The 22,918-nt window shown below is 34.7% G+C and overlaps 1 protein-coding gene across 3 annotated transcripts in view; it reads left to right on the top strand.

Annotated features, from left to right (window-relative positions):
* SYT14 (synaptotagmin 14) overlaps positions 1-22,918 on the top strand; it is a 103,045-nt gene that overhangs the window by 49,699 nt on the left and 30,428 nt on the right. For all 3 annotated transcript variants that reach the window (XM_069459481.1, XM_069459480.1, XM_069459479.1), the window contains 2 exons: positions 12,635-12,906; positions 17,474-17,923. In XM_069459481.1, the coding sequence (XP_069315582.1) occupies positions 12,635-12,906; positions 17,474-17,923 (722 nt within the window). The remainder of the gene's footprint in view (positions 1-12,634; positions 12,907-17,473; positions 17,924-22,918) is intronic.

Raw genomic sequence — 22,918 nt, 5'->3', positions numbered from 1 at the left:
GTCCCACAAGCGTGTCCCACAGGGATAGGTGGAGGGCCTGACTATGCATGTCCTGGGCGGATACACTAGGAGGCCTAGACCGCTCCCCACAGAGGCACACTGAAATTAGATGAGTGCTTTTTTGCAGCAGTCCCCAACCTTTTTGGCATCAGGGACCGGTTTCATGGAAGACAATTTTTCCACAGACTGGGGTGGGGGTGGGGGTGGTTTGGGGATGATTCAGGCACGTTACATTTATTGTGCAGTCAAACCTCTCTGCTAATGACAATCTGTATTTGCAGCTTCTCCCCAGCGCTAGCATCACTGCCTCAGCTCCACCTCAGATCATCAGACATTAGATTCACATAAGGAGCCTGCAGCCTAGATCCTTGAATGCGCAGTTTACAGTAGGGTTTGCGCTCCTATGAGAATCTAATGCCGCTGCTGATCTGACAGAAGGCGGAGCTCAGGTGGTGATGCCAGCGATGGGGAGCGGTGGTAAATACAGATGAAGCTTGGCTGGCTGTCCCCACTGCTCACCTCCTGCTGTGCAGCCCAGTTCCTGGGGGTTGGGGACTGCAGTTTTTTAGAATAAGTCCTTATGCCATGTGCTCAAACCACTCTTAACAGAACATGGCATTGAGTCTCCAGTAGCAATCAGCAGATCAGGAGGGAAGCTGATTTAGGTGGGTAAATTTTTTCTGCTAGTCAACTCAATTCAACAAGGATAGTTTTGTGTGTGTGTGTGAGAGTGTGTGTGTGTGTATGTGTGTGTGTGTATTTTTTTTTTTTTTTTTTTTGCCTAGACTTTTGCTATAGTCTTTTTGTGATGAGGAAAAACAGATACTAAACATTCCCTGTAAGTCTTAAGAATATCAAAGATGTATTATTTTTCTCCCAGCTAATTCTCATTTAAACTGAGTAATCCCATTTTCTTTAACTATTCTTGTGGTTTTTATTTAGAAACATTTCATAATCTTTCAATAACTGTACAAGATACTTCTTCCACACACAGAGATGGAGAAATAGTGAGAAAGAAGGAAGTATAGGTAGAATGAAATAATTCTGACATAGTCCAAATTATTCTGACCTAGTCCAAATAATTTTTAGTGATTTTTCCTGATAATAATAATAAAAAAAATTCTAGTCTAGTTTGCACTGTTTTTGTTACAAGTCAGTACTTAATCTTGGGCAATGTTCTCATAAATGAGCTCTTCTGAAGTCTTTTTATGGGCTATATAAGCTGAATATCCCTTTGAGATATTGTCTTTAGTATGGTTAGAAGTTCTCATTACTAAAGATCTAAACCCGGATTTACTATGAGTTATAGGTTTTACTCTGGATCCTGTGAATCACTGATGGATTGTCACCTTGGCTTATTTTAATGTTTATACCTTTTCTTTTATTATAATTCATATTTTCCACCCAATGATTTGATGTTTATTCAGATTTTTAAAAATAGTTTGCTTTTTAGCTGGCTTGTTTAATTAAAACTATATATTTTGGGTTTTTTTGAAGCATGAATAATGGTACAATTATAAATTCATAGTATCTGGATGGCTTGATTCCTGCCATGTCAGTTTTCTTATGTTTGATGAGACACATAAAGCAGTTGTGAGAGAATGCTTGTCACTGGTATCCATGGAAACTCCAAAGATACTTTGGAACTCAGAGGCATAGAGTAAGCCACAGTAATAGGTCTCATTATAAGGGCAAAATACATAAAACGTTCAGACATATGCTTTTAATGAGTTGCCCAAAATATCTAGAACTAGAGAAGATACAGTGAAATAATATTTTTCGCTGTTAGAAATAGTATGAGCAGCATTTTAAATTTAATGATTGTCTTCTTTTAACTAAAGTAGGGGAGATATACACTGTAAATACTCTAGTAGTGTAGTTCCTTGATGACAATTTGGACATGGGGGTACACATTGATAAAAAAAAAAGAGACTTAGCTTCATACTGATATAAATGTAGTATTTGCTTATCATTTTTAATTCTTATCCCTGCAACATAGTTTATTCAGAACAGCACTTTTTAGGCTTTTCCTTCTAGGTTCTGAATTACCCTAGGAACGTACTATATACACAATGCACAGGAATGACTCCCATGCATTTTTGTTTTAAAATGCAAATGAGACAGTAGCCAAAATTCTTATTGTTCAGGTATATTAAATTTTCAGTCTTTTTTGGAACATACTAAATTTGAATGAGGTAAAACAGGATTCGGAAAAAAATAGACTCAAATAATTAAGTATTTTCTGTTAGAGAATTATGATGGATAAAAGATTAATAACTCTTAAGACAAAATTCTTTAAAGATTTCCTTTTGAATTGCAATCTGTAGAATATAATCTTGTATTGCATTGCATTTCAACACATTATTTCTTCCTGTTGCTATAGAAACTAATTCTGGTGCAGCTGTGATTGCTAATCAAAATTCTAACATTATACAACCTTTTCCCCCTTAGTGCCTCATTTTATTTTTAGTTACAAAATAATAAATTTCTATGGTGAGTTCATAACAGTGGTCAAAACATTAATGCAAAAATTTTTAAAAATTTGAGCCCTTTTCTGTGACAATAAGGAAGTATTCTTATTGTATAGTTTCAATATGAGCTACAAGAAAACAAAGGCTTTTTGCTGAATTACAGAGGTCTATAATTGCTGTATTACATCAACATTGTGAAGCACTTAACTGCTTCATAATCCTAAATTGCTACTATTTCAGCCATCTATTTTTGAAGTGTCTGGTTATTTGGTGTTATAAAAATGAAAAAATAAAAAGTCCTCAGAATGCCTGAAGTCTTTTAACACGAAGTGAGAATAAAGCTTCCTTATTGTTTTATTCTTAAAGAATTGAGATCACATCCTCAATTTATGTCATAAGTAAAATCTAATTGGTTGTTCTCAGTCTTACTTTTATTGGTGTAGAACCCCCAACAAACAACCCTGTTAACATCATTCAGTATAAATCTATGTATATTTTACAGGCCAAAAAGGAGTTACATTTTTTTTTTTTGTCTTTCTAAGAACATTGGTTATTTTCCATTTCCTAAAATAAATAAAAAAATTTATCACCAGTTTATAGTGTATAATTCAAGAGTTGTACAGCCCTCACCATAATTTAATTTTATAATGTTCTCATCACTCCAAAAAGAAATCTTGTACCTGCTGGTCACTGTTGATATTGAGTTGTCTTCATATTATTAAAGGTGATAAAATATGTATTGTCCAATTTAATCCTAGATCTTTCTAGTTCAGTTTTGTGAGATTTTGTGAGAGAAATACCAGTCATCTTTTTTATTTTGTCCTCAAAAATTGCTGTTACTTAGGATAGCTCAGTGAATTTATAGCAATGAATTTGAAATGCCTACTCTATATTTAAAATCAAATTTGTCTTTTAACAAGAACACTAGTAGGAATTTCCTATATGTCATTTCATTTAATTATTTAAACAACTTTGTGAATAAAACACCCTCCAATGTCCTCTAAAAGAAATCCTCCTAAATCACTTTCATATTCATAATTCAGACTTATAATATCTAGTCATTATTTACCTACTCTTGTTAGACTTTCTAACATTTGTTTTTGGAAGGAAATTTTTAAAGTAATTATTTTCTTATTTTTCCAACAGCCTGGTATTTCTGTGACGTATTTTAATTAGAAGGGTTCTAACACTTTGCACAGTTAGTAACATCTCTCAATATCATCTACTCTTTTATTTCTTAATATTAAAACAAAAAATATAGTGTGAGTTCATGACATGTAAACACAGAGGTTTCACTGCCCTGGCACTTCATGGTTGGGTCACATTGAGGAAATACTTCTGGCAACAATTATTTTGCCCTTTATTCAGCAAAGTGTTTAATAATTGTGTTTTAGCAACTATGTTTCAAGCACATTGCTGGGCAGTGCAAGTACAAAGGTAAAAGAGACAGGGAGCTCTCTCAGGGAGCTCACAGTTAAAACATTTGAACAAATAACTGTAATACATTGTAAATGATGGAAGCAAAGTGTGCTACCTAGGAACACTTAGCCCAACCTGCGTGCATAGGTGTGTGTGTTTGGGGAGAGACTGGGTATGTTTGGGAATGGGTGACAAATGCAACTGGGAAGGATAAGAGAGAGTGAATCTTTGCAATTTTTCCAAGAGGTAAAAACTAAGCTGATTCTTGCAGGACATTATGTGAAGTTACCTAAGTAAAAGGGAAGAGAAGGTATGAGACGTCCCAGGCCAAGGTAGGAGGATGTACCAAAGGCAGCATAAAGGAGTATGGCACATTGGGGAAATTGCCATTGTGTGGCTGTGACTGGATGAGGATGTAAGGATTCTGGGAAGGGGAAGGGCTGAAGGATGAAGCTGGAGCAGAGGCTAGATTCCTAAGGCTTTTCTTGGAGTATGCTAAAGATACATAGGATACTGTCCTGCAAGTGAGGTGTAGACCTTTAAAGATTATGGAATTGGCTCTGTAGAACTATAATACTATGTAATAAGAACAAAATGTTTCCCCCCCAGAACCTGAACAAGGCTAAGTCTGCTTCTGGATATAGTTAGGGATGTACAGGTATACCTCAGGTATTGCAGGTTCGGTTCCAGACCACTGCAATAAAGTCAATATTGCAATAAAGCAAGTCACACGAGTTTTTGGTTTCCCAGTATTTATAAAAGTTATGTTTACCATATACTGTAGTCTATTAAGTGTGTAATAGTATTATGCCAAATCAATTTACATACTTTAATTTAAAAAATACTCTATTGCTAAAAAATGCTAACTATGAGCGCATGCTGTTAAAGAAATGGCACAAATAGATTTGCTCAACTCAGGGTTGCCACAAACCTTCAATTTGTGAAAACCATCATATCTACGAAACACAATAAAGCGAACCACAATGAAACAAGATACGCCTGTAGTTTTTAGTACGGCATATAATGAACACAACCGGAGGGATAAACCTATGGCCTCAGCTTTATGAGCATCATGAACTAGCCCACTATATTAACCTGCACTTAATTACACAACACCTAGTTCCAAAACACTTTCACAAAACACAATAAACAAAATTATAATAATACTATAATCATAATACTACTATAGCTTGTACGGGGTTTGAATTAGAACCTTGACAAGCATATGATAGTGAAACATCTGGAAAGTCTTTTGATTAAAGATTAATATGATTAAGGATAGGGATTAGAGAGTCATTTGGATAGAAGTCATGCTGAGCTCAGTTGTGAAAATTCTTTGATGCTATTTGTAGAATAGATAGAAAAGTTAAATGTTAAGATTTTCAGTTGCTATTTGACAACAGGAGTTCAATCTAAGGAGCAATGCAAATAAATGGGGTAAATGCAGTTATGAAATTTAGAAACTTTTTCAATTTGAGAAAGAAACTTGGAATATATGGGGTTAAATTTTAGAAATAATGATATTTGGTGCATATCTGTGTTTTAAATTGTATGCAGGATGTAAATGTTTCCAAGCTGTAGAGCCATTGTAGGTGAAATTAGTCTTCTAGTCTTGCTCCTCCCAAGTCCTTACACCCAACCAGACCACATTGGCAGCTACCCAGTAATTGAGACCAACTCTTATTCTAAGCGAAGTTGAAAACCAAATAGACTACTAGGAATTCCACTGAGATTTCTCTTCTCTATTGTCTTTCAGGGCCACTTCTGAAAGGGACTGTAGTATCAGAACATTTCACTTCTGTTGGTATTGGCATATCACTAGATGTAACTTTTTTACCCTCAGTGAGCTAGTCATAATGTACTCCTAATGAGGTTATGGATACAAGTTAAACAAAAGAAAACAGGCATAACTGTATTACTTATCTGTACCTTCAGAGCTCACTTAGTCTGAAAGTCTAATCTGTCCTCATCTAATACATGCCAGTTTCTCTTGGTGATGGCGTACAGCTGGACATACCCAACTTTATAGCTAAGTGGTCACATGCCATCTACTTCGTATTGGACAAGTTGAATAACGTTGCTGCCTGGTGTCCATTGATCTTCCAGTAGATCTCTGTTTGAAACCAGGAGCTGTTTCTCAAAAAAGAAGCACTTTTCACTTTACTTGCTGAGTATGGTCTTGTTTCAAAGCTTTAAGAGTCAAGAAATGAGAGGCAGTGAACTGATATATCACTCAAAAAATAGATGTACTGAATAAGATTGTACTGGCAGAAAGTTGGTAGCTGTATGTGGGGTCTGGTTTGAGCTAGGGATTATTTCAAACCATCAGGAAAATAAACCAAGGAAAGATTCGCATTGCAAGCCATAGTACAAAACTAATCTAAACTTTGTTTTCTAATAAAATGTGTTTGAAGGTGCAGAAAAAAAGGTAATTTCTGAGTCCTCCACTGCAATTCTGTCAGAGCTTCCCAGTGATACTTTTTCATGTCATGACCTACTACAGACGTTTGAGCACCGTTTGGTTTGCTGAGTCTTAAAGGTGAAGTGTAGCACTTCCTCCGTGCATCCTCAATCACCTGGAGAGACTTATCTTGCTCTGTATGCTACTCAAAGCTGTTAGCGCCTTAGTATTCAAATATGGAATGTGCTGCTTTCAAAGTGTAAAGAGGCCAGCCGAGCCTTTTGTCTCCATCTTAGTGGGAGAAACACAAGGGGTAGTAAATTCTCTTTGACCTTGGGAGGAGTATCCATCGTATCCCTGGATCCTCAGGAGCTTTATTGAGGTGGCAAGCTCCTGTATTTTCATAGGATTTAGTTCTCACTTGTCTCTCGTGTGTATCTTACCAAGGCACTTCATGTCTCAGTCTTCTTCTCTCCTGGTCTTAATAGCATGTTGTCATGTAGAGCAGAATCGAGGAGATGTGGTGTGGAGTGTTGAGGCAGCCATGGTCTCTGCAGAGCAGGTTGAGGCATAGAACGAGCATTATCTACGTTTCCCTGAAACAGTAGAGGTATTGCTGACCTTCTCAGGTGAAAACAACCTGTTAACTTTTGTTCTGTCTGGATTGTTGTGAAGGAAAAAGCATTTGCTAGGTTAAAGCTACATGTCAGATACCAAGGCTATCTTAATTTCTTCAAAAAGGACACTCTATCTGAAGTGGCAACTGCCATTGAATTCATCTTCTAATTAAAGTTTATGGTGATCTGCCATCATTTTTAAGCCTATTAGTTTTTTTGCAGTAGCCAAACTAGTGGAGGCATTTACCAACCTGCAGTTCTCAAGACTCTGATGGTAGACTAGTCTCTGCTTTTCTTTTGAGATGCCTTGTTGCTGGAGAAAGGAAGCTCTGATGATTTCCAGCTGTCCCTTGCTGTATTTATATAGTCACTGCTTAGAAAGCCAAAGTTTGGATTCCACCAGTTGCTAAGAGTATACATTCTAATTGTAAACCCAAGAATTAGAAAAATAACAGCAAGGTGATTTCTTAGATTTATTCTTAGGTATTTGATGTTATCTGATGCTATTATATGTGGGATTGTTTTTAGAATTTACTTTCTAGTTTATTGCATGTGTGCAGAAATTCAACTGATTTTTTAAAATATTGATCTCGTATTCAGTGATCTTGCTAAATTTACCTACTAACTCTTTTAGATTATCTCTAAATTATTTTGGATTTTCTACATCATGATCATCATCTGAGAGTAATGATAGTTTTATTTCTTTCTTTCCAACGATTTTACATCTTCTTTTTCTCACCTATTGCACTGGCTAGGACCTCCAGTACATTGTTGAATAGAAGTGGTGATAACAGGCATCCTTGTCTCATTCCCAATCTCAGAGGTAAAACTTTCAACATTTCACCGTTATATATGATGTTTGCTGTAGGACTTTCATAGATACCCTTTAGGAGATAAAGGAAATTGCCTTCTATTTCTAGTTTGCTCAGAGATTTTATCACTAATGGATAATGAATTTTATCAAATGCTTTTTAAAACTCTGTTACAATTATATTACTTTTTACCTTTGTTCTTTTAATGTGATGAGTTAGATTAATTTTTGAATGTTAAATCCACCTTGCATTTATAGAATAACTCTGCATTCCTAGTGTAGACCCAAGATGATTGTGATATAGTGCCCTGTTTGTGTAACTCTGGGTTTCATTTGCTAATCTTTTATATAGAACTTTTGTAGCTTATGTTCACTAGGCATATACTTTTTTTTTTTTCTTGTAAGATACTTTTTCAGGTCCTGGTGTCAACGTTATGCTAGTCTCACAAAATAAGTATTCCCTCTTTTTTATATTATTTGAAATATTTTGTGTAAGATTGGTAGAATTTTTTTTCTTTTTTTTCCTTCTTTGAATGGTAAATTCACTAGTGAAGCCATCTGGGCCTGGAATTTTCCTTACTGGGGAGGTTTTAAAATATGGATTCAATTTCCATAATAGATATGTTTATATAATTTTCCTGTTTCTTTTTGGGTCTCTTTTGATAGGTTATGGAATTATTTTATAGAAGTATTCTATTTTGTAAGAAGTATTCCTCTCATTTCGTCTGCTCAAATGGTGTACAATTTTGATTTACCCCATTCCTCATAATGTTCACTTTGATCTCTTCATTAAGGTTTGACCTCTACTACCATGATTCTTCACTATAAAGTTACCCTTTGTAATTAATAAGCATTTTGTGGGAAGGTACTTTGTAACTATATACATATCCTGTTCCTCACAATCTTTCAATATATTCATCTATTTCTTTATATATATGAACTCATGGTATCTCTTCAGTATATTTCTAATTTATATTGTGATTTCTTCTTTGATCCATGAGTTATTTAGAAGTATATTTTAATTTCTAATTATTTTTGTCTAGATTTCTATAGATTTTCTAGTTATATTTTTGTTTCTTATCTCTTGGTTAATTCCACAATGGTCAGAAAACGTTCTCTTTATATTTCCAGTTTTGTGAAATGTGTCAAGCCTTAATTTATTATCCAGCACATAATCAATTTTGGCAAATTTCCACAGGTACTTTGAAAGAAAAGTAAATTCTGCAATTGTTGAATATTCAACATATTTTAGAACTATGGTTCTCACCACTCTCATAAAACATAATATTAAGAGCTACAGGTCATATTCTGGGTATGCATGCATGGTATTTTTCCTAGGGTAAGAAAATACTTTGTCTTGTTTTGTAGGTGCTATGCAATATGCAGATGGTAAATTAAAATACTTAAAATATATCCATGCCTGAATCCTTTTATGGATATATCATTTCCATAAAAATAAGAATATAAAATTAGGTAGTAAAGCAAGAACTAAAGTAATGGAAGAGCATCATCATTTTAGTGTTTGATAATCCCAGAAATTTCTACTAAATTTCTTCCTAAGGTTGATGTTTACAGTATAATTTAACAATAATATAAATTCTATTACTCTATAAAACAATTGTCTTAAAATTTTTCCAATATTAATTTAAGCCTACTCTTAGTTATTACTATACTAAATAGACAGTATTGGATTATACTGTCTACACTGTAAAGATATCATAAAGTAATTGCCAATTAGAATAAAAAGAGATTATTGCAAGAGTTTAAAAAGTTGAAATCTTCTTAACTATATATTTTTAATGAAATTTTTATTCCAACCATATTTGCCTTTTCATTTTAAAATGTAAAATACAAAAGTAAAGTGGAAAGTAAAGATAAAAGAGTGGTTGGTATTATTATTTTTAAAACTTTGAGGATATGGTGTGGCTAAAATAAATTATATATTCCAATTCACAGCTTTAACATTCTTTCTCTCAAATCTAGAAAGCAGTAATGAGGTCTACCAATCGAGCCTACTTAGCATCTTTAATTATAAACAAATCTATTTTATGTAACTTGTTCCTTGGTATCTGGAGCAAGAGTTACACTAAATCTAAACAAGAGCCAGATGACTGGAGCTCTGCTGTGGAAATACACTCGGTGGCTGGCAGGTAGGCAGGGACCCAATATAAAAAAGTAAACCAGAGGAAATAAAGTATAACATTATTACCAGGCAGAAATTATACTGTGCTGGTATATCAAAAGGAAGTTCAGAAAAAGTTTATTATAGTGGAACAGCTATTGAGGAAAAAAAGAACCACAGAGAGAAAAAGTAAGCAAGATAAAAACTGAGGTCAAGTTGCCAAATTGAAGGATAAGGAAGGCAAGGACTAAATCATGTTTGTTTACCTTTCTCTTTCATCCTCCCTGCTGGGTCCTGCGTTGTTCAGTCATCTACTCTTTTCCATATAGATATGAACAGAGAAGCTGGCCCCATGCCCAGCTTCAAATTTTACTGACTTCTGATTGATCTGAGCCAATTATGGTAATCCCATTTCTCCTGCCAGTGATGGGTTGAGGAACAGACCTGCGACTCGATTTTGTCCAGTGAGATCTTTGAGCTGATATGCTCAGAGACTTTAGGAAAGATCAGCTGTCTTCTGAGCAAAAAGGTACAGGAAAAGATGGTGTGCTGACTCTTAGACCACTACATTGGGTAATTTTTACTTGACTTCATGTATTTAGGTATTACCATTTAATTTAATTCAATGGCTGATTAAATATATATTTTTAAAGGGGAAAGGGATATTGGTTTAATGATTTATAAACTGTATCAGTTGAGAATGTATTTAGAAACAATAAAAAAAATCCATCAGGGTATTTGTTTTCTTAACAAACAGGAAGTTATTTGTCTCAGGCATCAAGAAGTTTGGAGATAGCTAAGTAGTGTTTCAGATACCCAGACCCTCCATTTTCTCTTCTCCATCCTGTATTTCATTCTCATGTTTGTCACTTCATGGTCACAAGGTGGGCTGTTACACTTCCAAGCAGGAGGGAAGGGGAAAGGCGAAGGGACAAAGGGGCATGGTCGAGTTGGCCTGCTTTTATCAGGAAAACAAAAGCTTCCCAGAAGCCCCACTCTGAAATCTTCTGCATAGATCTCGTTAGCCAGCCCTAATTGGAATGCTGCTTGGGAGATGAAGAGGTTACGGATCTGGTGACGTCAGCCTGACAACCGTGCCAGCCACACACACCTACCTACCCCATATAAATGGATTATGCTAGATAATCACTTACAGCCACTTGTCTGTTATTCTGGAATGTTACGGGGTTTTGGCTGCTACTTGCAGTGGGTCTAGTCTGTCTTTAATTTAGCTTCAACTGTATTATTTGAATAACTTTTTTACCTTTTGCTTATGTTTTATAAACTAAAATTAATATAGCCAGCCCTCTGTATCCATGTGTTCTACAGCCATGGATTCGACCAACCACAGATGGAAAATATTTGGAAAAAAATGGATGGTTATGTCTGTACTGAACATGGACAGATGTTTTTTCCTGTCATTACTCTCTAACCAATATAACAACTGTTTACATAACATTTACATTGTACTAGGTATTATAAGTATTTCAAGCATATGAAGGATGTATATAGGTTATATGCAAATATTACACCATTTTATATCAGAGATTTGAGCATCTGTAGATTTGGTATGTAGGGAGCCTGGAACCAATCCCACACAGATACTGAGGGACAACTGTATATTAGACACAATAAGTAAGACATTTAGTGTTCATTTATCAAAATTAGGACTTCTGAATGAATATGTACATTTATGCTAAGTTCATACAAATTTTTATTTTTCATTTGAACCAGGCATTGTGGTAATTTTAAAATGAGGCTTAAAATTTTTAAAGCTTTTCTCTCTTAGGAAGAACAGAGGAGCCATTGAATGGAACTCCATAACAGTTGTAATAAAACCACCCCCTTTTGAAAAAGGAGATACACAGTTCATTAAAAGAAAAAAATAAAAATTAAATTTAATATCTGATACTGCCTTCAGGATTTATCTACACAGACTTAACTATTCTTAAATTGTATACTGGACTCTATTCCCTTCAGCCCCCAGCTCCATCCTTGTTCACAGATATGTTAATTATCAATCGTTGAGATAAATCATTGAGGTAAAAATTAAAAGGACAATTTAACAGTGAAAGAAAATGTGGCTTCACATCTCCTGCTAGAGGTGGAGGTGCTTCCTGTAGACAGAGGGAAATCGTGTGTTAGCAGGAATACAGACACAGATGTGGAGTGGGGTGGGGGGGTGCCCTTAAGTTGGAGAGCAGACAGAATGCAGCCTCCAGTCTTTGCTGACTGATGGAGGTTAGCAAACAGGGATTGAGCCTGATTAACACTCCACCTCATTTTAGGACTCTGGATCCAGGACAGATATGGAAAAACAGCTCTGACACCACTAGCTGAATGCTAGTTTAAGTTCATCTCAGTAACTAAAGAAAATAAATGAGGTTTTTATGTTTGTTTTACCTACCATATTGTTATGCTTTGGCTAGAAAGGCCACAAATCACAAGATAATAGATGAAGTATGTATGCTGCAGGATTGTTTTGAGAGCGAGAACCACATAAATAAACTATTTAACTAATACTGATCACTCTCATTTTTATGGTATAGAACAGGATCTCTCTCAGTATTTGACTTATTTTTCCTAATCATATTATGCAGGAGGAGAGGAGTGGGGAACCAGATTATTTTATTTCCACCTGTTAACTAGGGAAGAAGAGAACTCATTAGTAAATATAATAGTTACATTGCCACAATTTTTTAAATCCAGTTTAAAGTTATTTACAATTCTTATAGACTGTACTGCCTGTTGGGACTAATCGGAAACAGTGACCAGATTCTTAATCATTGTCAGGAAACTGCATTCAGAGAATGAGAAGAACACCCCCACTGGATGAACTGCAGCCACCACCGTATCAGGATGACAGTGGTTCTCCCCATCTCTCATGTACACCCTCAGAAATTGGGGACAGTAAATGTGAGTTTTCCCACTGCAGCAACAGTCCACGATGCTCATATAACAAGTGCCCAAGTGAAGGAAGCACAGGTCATGAAATAGAAAGTTTTCATAATAAAGGATATGAAGAAGATGTTCCAAGTGACAGCACTGCAGTCCTGAGCCCTGAAGTAAGTAAAAGTACATAGAAGTTTGAAAACGAATGTTATTTAGAGGATAATAATCCTTTGCTTTTCCTCTTGGTAAAAAGGATTGATTTTATCACTATCTTATTCCTTTGTGGCTTATGGTACTAGTGTCCATCCTTAATTTAATCTTTATCCACAAACTTGTCAGGACTGTCCCAACTAGTCTTCAACTCCACACACACACACACACACACACACACACACACAGGCACAGGCACACACGTCCCTGCCACCAAAGGAAGATGCATAGCTAAAGATGATTTTTTTATTTAACATTTTATTTAGAACATTTTGAAGTATTTACCTTCTTCTTTAATCTTGGGTTACTATTTATATTATTTTTTTTTGTATTTTTTACTATTATGTTACTCATTAATTTTTCATAAGTCTTTCAAAATCATCTTATTGTAATTTCATATCATAGAATATGGAAAGAATAAATGACGATCAGTTTTACTAATGAAATTTGAATTCATGTCTTCATACATTCAGGGTGGTTGGTTTGTTGAGTTTTAAGTACTTTTTTGGAGCAAAATGTGAAAACGACGAAAAATAATTGTGTTGCTGTTTTGAAATATTACCATAGTCTAAAACAATTTGTTTTAATCTCTCTATAGTGATGAAAGCTATCAAGGTAATCTAGAGGTTTTTGTAAGGTAGCATTTATTTTTAGGATTTACTTTCTTTTCAAATTTTAGAGTGCAAGCTTTTACAACTTTCGTTCCAGACAACATTCAATAATACTGTAGTATGTTCACTTTCCTAATAGGTGAATTTTCTGATCTTCTGCCAAAATTAAATAAGGGAGGTAGTTTTCCAGTACACAGAACAATTAAGCTGTGGATAGAATTTCCTTAATTTTAGATTTTTCTTCTATAATTTTTAAAAACACTTTGTATCTATTATTGCTTTTCTAGTATTTCTAGTATTATAGTATCTGACTTAGAAGAGCATCATACATTGATATTTTAAGTTTATTGTATCAGTATTTTATGATTTTCCATGATGAATGTCTGTTTGTGTTCTATCACCTAAACAAATTTGAGACAGCTGTTTTGTAGTTTTGCAAACTATACAGGTAGCTAACAAGTTAACAGTGAAGCCTGGATTATGGAATTAACAACTACAATAATAGCTATCACCAGTTGTGCTAGAAATTTTGCTATGAGCTTTATACATTGTCAGCTCATTTAATTCTAACCACCATGTCTTCAGGAAGTTATTACTTCTGTTTTATAAAATGAAAACATTAATACTCAGACAGTTAAGCTATTTGCCCAAGTACAAGCAGCTCTTAAACAGTGGTACTGAAATTCAAACCCAGGTCTGTCTGACTGCAGAAACAGTGCTCTTAACAACTGTCATATTGCCCTTCTTGAAATAAATAGTTACTTGGGAATTTACTTTGATAAAATGGTATCCTCCAAGTACACCACCAGGCAAGCTCTCCCAGAGGAATCACAGACCAAATTAACGTGCTCAGATTATGCTTGCTTTTGTGCGTGTATGTGTATGTGTGTTAATTAATCTATTTCAAATACAAAACAAGAACTAAGAGAAGCAAGACGAGGTAGTTAACACTTCTAGGGATAGGATGCCAGTAGTAGGTATAGGTAGCAAGGATGCACTGTGTGAGTCCTGGTTTATGCAGTGCCCATATGTTGTGTCTCACTGTCTCTGTTCCATCAGCATCCCTATGTATGACGTGGTAACAAGGACCAGAATTGAGATTTGAACAAAGTACCAAGAGCCAACAGCACACACTTGTTTTATGGCAGAGATGTAGGGGCAAGTATACCTGGCTACCAGTGAAACTTGCTAATTAGCCTACCAGGCAGATGGAGGTTTTATCTGCATTGCTTAAGAACATGAGTGACAAAGCTGTCAGCCAGAGCTGCCTGATACGGCTTGGGCTTTTCATCCCTTTCTGTAGATGACACTCATTTGTTCCATCACATTTTCTATTTAGTCCATCTGTCTTTGGCATATCTTAAAGGTTACTAACTTGGTTACTATCTATATTTAATATATAGTCTGAATTCTGCCTATGTCTCACAAGCTACTTCCTTACTCATTATCTATAGTTAACACACACTGTGAGTTTTGCCCATATTTCAGAAGCTGCTAACTTGCTAGCTGTAAACATTTCTTTGGAATTTCCTCCATCCTGCTTGTTTCTGTATCTTCTATAGCAGCATTGAATATATTCAAACAATATAGCAATGCATATCATGTAAATATTGAGATGTAGAATGCTGATAGCCTATGCTAGTATAAAATTCACTCATTTTTTTTTCAAGTTTATTTTGCATCCTTGTTATAGATATTATGTGTCAAACAGAAAATTTTTACTTTCCTCTTGATTTAATATAGGCTTTCGCTATCTTAGAGCCTATCCACATACATGATTGTACTGAAAGAGAAGAGAGGGTTCAGAAGAATTCCATGGCAAGAGTTCATAAACTCTTGCTGACTTGTTGCTAGCTAAAGGCTTTTTAAAACTTGATCCAGACATCTTGAAAGGAAGGATTGTTTTCTTATTGCCTATTTGCACAAGGCACCGAGTAGCTTTTGTCTGTAAAGGTCTCACCCTTTTAACCTTGGGTTTCACGAGAATTGTTAAAATGCTCAGAAAGAAAAAAATTAGGGGGGCACCAAGAGAAATAAAATTCAGAAATAGCTATCTAGGACCTTATAAAAATTTTATGACTGAAAATCTTAGCTGTCATGACATTATTTTAGAAAATATTTTATTAAAATGCCAAAGCCATATAATTAATAATCTTCAGTTACCAATTATGAGGTGGTATGCATTAAAACATTTTGCTGTAAACTATGTTTTTGTAACACAGTAAGAATACATATACCTGATTTCCTCATACTGCATTAAAAAATGAATTCTGTGAGTTTGTTCCCTCTCCCCAAGTATTGTTCTTCATTTATCATCCTTTTTTCCATACATGATACCAACTAGCATGTAAGATTTATAAGATCAAACACTCGTGTCTGTTTGGTTCTCTTCTGCAGGAAGAAGAACTCTCCCAAACTAAGATAGGGCCTAGCACATAGTAGGTTCAATAGTTAGAGTACATGTTAAACTGGTATAACAAAGAGACACCACCACCACCAAATACAATGGCTAAGAAACACAGAGGCTTATTTCTTTTTTGTTTAACAGCAGTCCCGGGTGAGTAGGTGGCTTTGCTCTACAACATCAGTCAGGGGCCCACTTTCTGCAGTTTTGTGACTCTGCCATCCCCTAGGGTATTGTCCTAGTCTGCATGGTCCGAGCTGACCCACACATCCCGTCTGCATATCTGCTTATGCGAAGAGCAAGATGGAAAGAGAGTGAAGGACAAGTGATTTCTTATATAAACCTGCTCTGGATGTTACATGCATGAATTCTGTTTGCCTCCCATTGGCCACAGCTGAGTCACATAGTCGTATCGGCTATAAGAAAGTCTCTGAAGTACAGCCTCCTGTGGGCAGTGTTTCTAGCCAAAACTCAGGGAGTTTTCTTTGAGTTAACTGGAAGAAGGGAAGACTGAAATTTAGTATTTGCTGCCACAGTAGGCATTAAATCAAAGTTTAGAAAATTATAGAAATTTATAAAATTGGTCCACATTTTAAAATGAAAATCATTTAAACTTTATTAAAATACCTGAAGAGGCAAAGAGGTATAGTTAAAAGGTCAGAGATATGGGTTTGGCATTGTCAGTAACTAGCTGAAATCCTCATTATATGGTACTTAGGCTGTCAGGAATTTGAGACAATTACAGGTAAAATGGGTACAATTTCTTTTAATTTCTCAATTAAACTGTACAGTGTCAGTCTTTCTCGAACTTCTGAAATGTGTATTCTGCCATTCTCAGCAGTAATTAATATTATAAAGTAATATGTTTTTAATTCTGGTTAAAAAATAGCTTAAGTTACTGTGAAGTAAATATAGTCTCCATAAATATTAAGATATGGAGAATAAATGTTTAGCTGTAAATACTTTGTGTTTACACTTCTATATTTCACATTTATATTGTTTTATAAGTCTAAATATATTTATATTCTCTTGCATATGTGAACATTTTAGAACAAACCCTAAAAATGGAACCAAATTTTTCAATAGCATTATATTTTTATTTATGTTCTCTTTCTCTCTAGGATAATACTGAGGTGTCAGTTTCATTATTTACAAGGCTGAAAGTAAAATTTAGTAGTTCCTACAAAAGAAACAGAGATATGCATTAAAGTATATATTTTAAATTCTCATTTATGAAAACATATCCAACTTTCTAAAAATTGTGATGATGAATAGTAAATTCTAAATGTATCTACATAATGTTTTTGAGTTTAACTTACTGCTTATACTACTCTGGCCCTATAGGGTAGCTTTTGATTGTAGTTGATTGTTAATTATTGTTGTATTACTTTCTTTGTGGCAGCATAGGAAAATTGTTTTTACATCCTCCTCCTAAAGAAATACCAGATATTTATTTACATGTTAGATTAAAGAATAGAGTTAAAAACTGAAAACATTTAAATTTACTTTTCTTAGGATATATCAGCTCGAGGATCATCTTCACAGCTTCCTAAACCTTTTGATCCTGAGCCAGAAGCTAAATATGGCACACTGGATGTGACTTTTGACTATGACTCACAAGAACAGAAGCTTCTGGTAACAGTGACAGCTGTCACAGACATCCCAACTTATAACAGGACAGGTGGCAACTCATGGCAAGTACACCTTGTTCTTCTACCTATAAAGAAACAGAGAGCAAAAACCAGCATCCAGAGAGGACCATGCCCTGTCTTCACAGAAACATTTAAATTTAATCATGTTGAATCTGAGATGATTGGAAATTATGCAGTTCGGTTTAGACTGTATGGTGTACATCGCATGAAAAAAGAAAAGATTGTGGGGGAAAAGATTTTTTATTTAACAAAATTGAATCTTCAAGGGAAAATGTCATTGCCTGTGATATTGGAACCTTCTTACAATCATTCTGTGAGTATCTCATCAAGTGGCCTGAATATAGTTTATGTTCATGGTATATAATACACAGAATTTTTAAAATCTATAATCAACCCAACAACTTTCTTAGTCCATTTTTTACATAGTAAGCATACCTTTACAAAAATTTCTAAGCCCTGGATAGGTAGATATAATTTTCTCTTATCTATAAAAGTTGCCCCTGAAGATGATTCATGATTTATTTTATGTATTTTATTTTATTTTCTGCTTCACAGAATTCTATCCCCAAGATCTTACATGTTCGTTCTTTTGTTGAACATTTATTAAGTGGTTGATTATGACATCATCCAAACTCCTTATAGAATTTATTATTTTATTTCCAGGTTAAAACTAGATGATACAAAACTAGAACTATCTAGTCTCATAACTTATTTGCTGTAATGCAGAAATTATTTTCTCATACAGAATATGAACTGCTGCCAAGGACGTGCCTCTCCATAATCTCTCCAAAGCTGCTGTGAAATTGTTTTAAAGGTTCAAGAAAATCTGGCCCCCATTATATCTTCCATCCTTTTTAAACAAAGATTTTGAAGTATTGCTGGGAGAACACTTAAACTTCGTACTTTGAGCTAGTTCTCTCTTTTCTCTTTTTTCCTCCAGAGTATAATCGCCTGCAAATCTCTCTCTCTCCATATTTTTAACTGTATTCCCACAAGGTATTGCAAATCACAGGAGAGAAATGTCTACACTGTTTATTTAAACCAGAGAGATACGTTATGCCAGATAGTTATTATATTTAGATCGTGAGAAAATCTGTGATATCTTATAAGTACAAATTATGATTTATATTTATTCCTCTCTGCTATATTGAATAAAAAGCATTTTAAAATATAAATCTCTACATTTTAGATAGATTTATATTTTAAAATAAAGGTATAGTTTTTTAGGTTTTGTTTTTTGTTTTTCTTTCTCAAATTCCAATGATTAGTAATGCAATAGGATTGTTTTTAAGCTTTTAAATGTGTAAGCTTAAGTCCAAGTTTAGGTTCTCATTATATTTACACCAGGGAGCATTTGATGTTTTTGAACCATGCCATCTTAACTAGATGATTTTAGCGTCTTTAAATACAAAAAGATGATGTTAAAAAAAAAAAAAAAGAAAGATGATGGTAAATATATTCATATGGGCTTGTAGGATAAAATTTAATCTTTACTAGGAAAATGAGTAACTTGTTATCCTTTTAAAGTTTCAGGATTACTGTTTTTGGTAAATGCCTTTTTTAAATGATATCAATAGTTTATAAGAGGAGATTAAAAAAATAACATGCAGGTAGTATTTCAGGGGGAAAATTAATTTTTCATAAAATTGAATAATCTTTATTAACATGGTTTTTAAAGTTTTCTCATTATTTGGTCTGAGTGATCACTAGTTATTCTGTGGTAAATATACTCTTATATAGAAATAACTGATTTAAATGAGAAGAGAAAGACTGTATCATCAAGAGGTATGTATTTTGCATTGCCTTATTTATTTTAAATTATCTGTTCCCAGTGTTGTTTTAATTATATTCATTTCACAAAGAAAATGCAGCCATAGAAAATAATATGGGCTTATCTCTGGTCAAACCAAATAATTTTTATATGCATCTACATTATGTATATTAGCCTATAGTCATTCATTCTATAATCTTTTTTTACCAACTAGTACAATAAGTTTCTGAGGAGTGTTCACAAAAAGGAAAAAGTGCTAAATAGGTTTTAAGACATAACACTTAAATATGAATAAAACTATCCATCTTCTGCTCTTAGAGAATTTTTTTCTGCCTTGTCACTCTTCTCAAATTCAATAGCTATGTTTAATTGTTCCTCCCTTTTGTTTTTCTTCTTTCTACACCTTCTCAAAATCCCATTGCTTGTTTTTGGCTATTATGCCAAAACAACTTGGCACACCAAAATTGTGAGGTTAATACTCATAATTCTGTCTATCAGTTGTCTTGTCATAAAAAATATAATAGCAATAGAATGTAGATATTCACTTTGCTTAAGTTTTAATATTAACTATATGGAGAAATCTCATGATTATAGTTTACTTGGGTGAGTTTGGTTCTAATTTTGTAGGATGTAATAATATATGTGGAAGAGATATACTCATAATTAAACATTCTAGTGGCTTCTGAGTATTATTGTTTTTGTTGTTGCAAGAATGTTAGCCTTTTGGCAAGGGAAAGTGTTACTCCAACCAAAGTTTTTACAGACTACAATTAAAATATATTTAAAGTTTATAGTTTATTTTCATGAGTAATAATAGAAAAATAGAATTTTGCATAAAAGTTTAGTGTCTTAGTTTTTCAGGAACTGATTGAATTAATACATTGAAAGGAAAAAAAGACTAGTGTCACCAAAATGACTTTCTGGGGACTAAACAGTAAGTTTTCCTGAGGGTTAGATTAAAATTTAACATTAAGATACAGATGTGGTTTGAGGTATGCCTCGTTGATCATTGGATGATGGAACATATATTATACTAAGAGTTGAAAAGCGTGATTTCTTTCTATTATACTAACTAGCTGTGTAAACTTATCTAATAATTGGGGGCATTAGATTTCTCATTAGTAAAATGAGAGGATTAGACAAAAATAATCTCTAAGGTCTTATCTATATCTAATATTCTCTGATTCTACTAATACATATTGGGAAGGGATTTAGGTAAGAACAGAGATGGGTGAATTTTAGATGAGTTTTGTATGCTTAATATATGACGTTTTGTGGTGGACATTTATTTTTATTTTTATTTTATTTATTTATTTATTTTTTTTTTTGAGACAGAGTCTCACTCGGTTGCCCAGGCTACGGTGAGTGCCGTGGCGTCAGCCTAGCTCACAGCAACCTCAAACTCCTGGGTTCAAGCAATCCTCCTGCCTCAGCCTCCCGAGTAGCTGGGACTACAGGCATGTGCCACCATGCCCAGCTAATTTTTTCTATATATATATTTTTAGCTGTCTATATAATTTCTTTCTATTTTTAGTAGAGATGGGGTCTCGCTCTTGCTCAGACTGGTCTCAAACTCCTGAGCTCAAACGATGCCCCCGCCTCGGCCTCCCAGAGTGCTAGGATTACAGGCGTGAGCCACCGCGCCCCGCCTGTGGTGGACATTTATTATGTTTTCTCACTCTTTCATATCTTTTCAACAATTTTCTAATGTCTGGGGAAGTCCCAACTACTTCAGGGTAAGCTATAAAACTGACTTCCCCATTCTCACTGGTAGGTAGGGTATGAGCTACGTAACCTAGATTCTACCACTCATTCACTTCCAGGAAACCTCAATATAGACTGAACAAAGAAGTGGACACTGCACTCCCATCATGTTTTCCATGAAGTTGATGGTGGACAGTGTGGTGTTTAGAGACAATAGCAACTCTAACATAGCTTTGCTGGTGTAGAAATGGTATTGGTGCCAGGCCAGTGACAGTTGCAATAAAGAAAAGTCCTTGGCACATGAGTCCAGTGGGAGCAGCAACAGAGTTTCCTCACCAGACCAGTTCTGCAGTGTGGTTTTTAGACTTTATTCTTAGGAGCTTAGCCATTACTGTGACTCTCGATTCATCCTTATTCCTTTAATAAATTGTGGTTCCACTTTATGAGTCAGAGTTAGCTTCTTGTTTTTTCAAATAAGAACCGTGAACTAACCGTATAATTTAATATGAATATGTATTTGCTTTAGTCATCTCTTACACCGTACTCAGTAGCTAGAATGTTGTCCGTTATCCTTCCTACCATGGTATGTCCCTGTCACAATTTGAACTTTTCTCCTATACTCAGCTTTGTTCTTGTAGTGCTCCTTCTTCGTGTGTAACCCCAGTTACTTTCTTCACTGGCATTTTTGGTACTATGTTACTCTCTGTAACAGTTGCCTGGAATAACCTTTCCCTTTTTCCTCATCTCAGTTTTATTTCTCCTTCAACTTATTATATGTATTAATATTATTGGATTTATTTATTTATTAATAAAGTAACCTTATTCTTTCTCTCCCAGGCATGCAAACATACACACAACCCTCCCTGTACAAGCAATATTTAATTAGGCTAATCCCCTCCTCCCCTTCCCACCCGCCCAACACCTGATACAAGTTAATTCCATATGTGCATGTAAGTGTTGATCAAGTAGTGCCAATTTAATGGTGAGTGCATGTGGTGCTTGTTTTTCCATTCTTGTGATACTTCACTTCAAAGAATGGGCTCCAACTCCATCCAAGATAATATAAGAGGTATTGGTTCACCATTGTTTTCCATGGTAGAATCTTTGGGGTTTTCTAGATATAATATCATATTGCCAGCAAAGAGCAATAGTTTGACCTCTTCTGCCCCCATTTGAATACCCTTGATTTCGTTCTCTTGTCTGATTGCTCTGGCAAGGACTTCTAGCACTATGCTGAATAGCTGTGGAGATAGTGGGCAACCTTGTCTGGTTCCAGTTCTAAGCAGGAATGCTTTCAATTTTTCCCTGTTCATTGTGATGTTGGCTTTGGGTTTGTCATATATGACTTTAATAATTTTGAGGTATGTCCCATCTATGTCTATTTTTTAAGTATTTTTATCATAAAAGGGTGCTAAATTCTGTCAGATGCCTTTTCTGTGTCTATTGAGAGGATCATATGGTGTTTGTTTTTGCTTTTATTTATATGGTGAATTACATTTATAGATTTGCATGTGTTGAACCATCTTTGCATCTCTGGGATGAAGCCCACCTGGTCATGATGAATTGTTTTTTTGATGTGTAGTTGAATTCAGTTTGCTAAGATTTTATTGAGAATTTTTACATCTATATTCATAAGGGATATTGGTCTGTAGTTTTTTTGTTGTGTCCTTTCCTGGCTTTGGTATCAAGGTGATACTGGCTTCATAGAATTAGTTTGGGAGCATTCCACAAAGCATTTCAGTCAACGACAGACCACATACATGATGGTGGTTCCAGAAGATTATATAATACTGCATTTTCACTGTACCTTCTCTGTGTTTAGATATACAAATA

Source organism: Eulemur rufifrons, chromosome 27, assembly GCF_041146395.1.
Source record: "Eulemur rufifrons isolate Redbay chromosome 27, OSU_ERuf_1, whole genome shotgun sequence".
Taxonomy (NCBI): Eukaryota; Metazoa; Chordata; class Mammalia; order Primates; family Lemuridae; genus Eulemur; species Eulemur rufifrons.
Note: the sequence above shows the minus strand (reverse complement) of the source record. Positions and strands in the feature narration are given on the sequence as shown.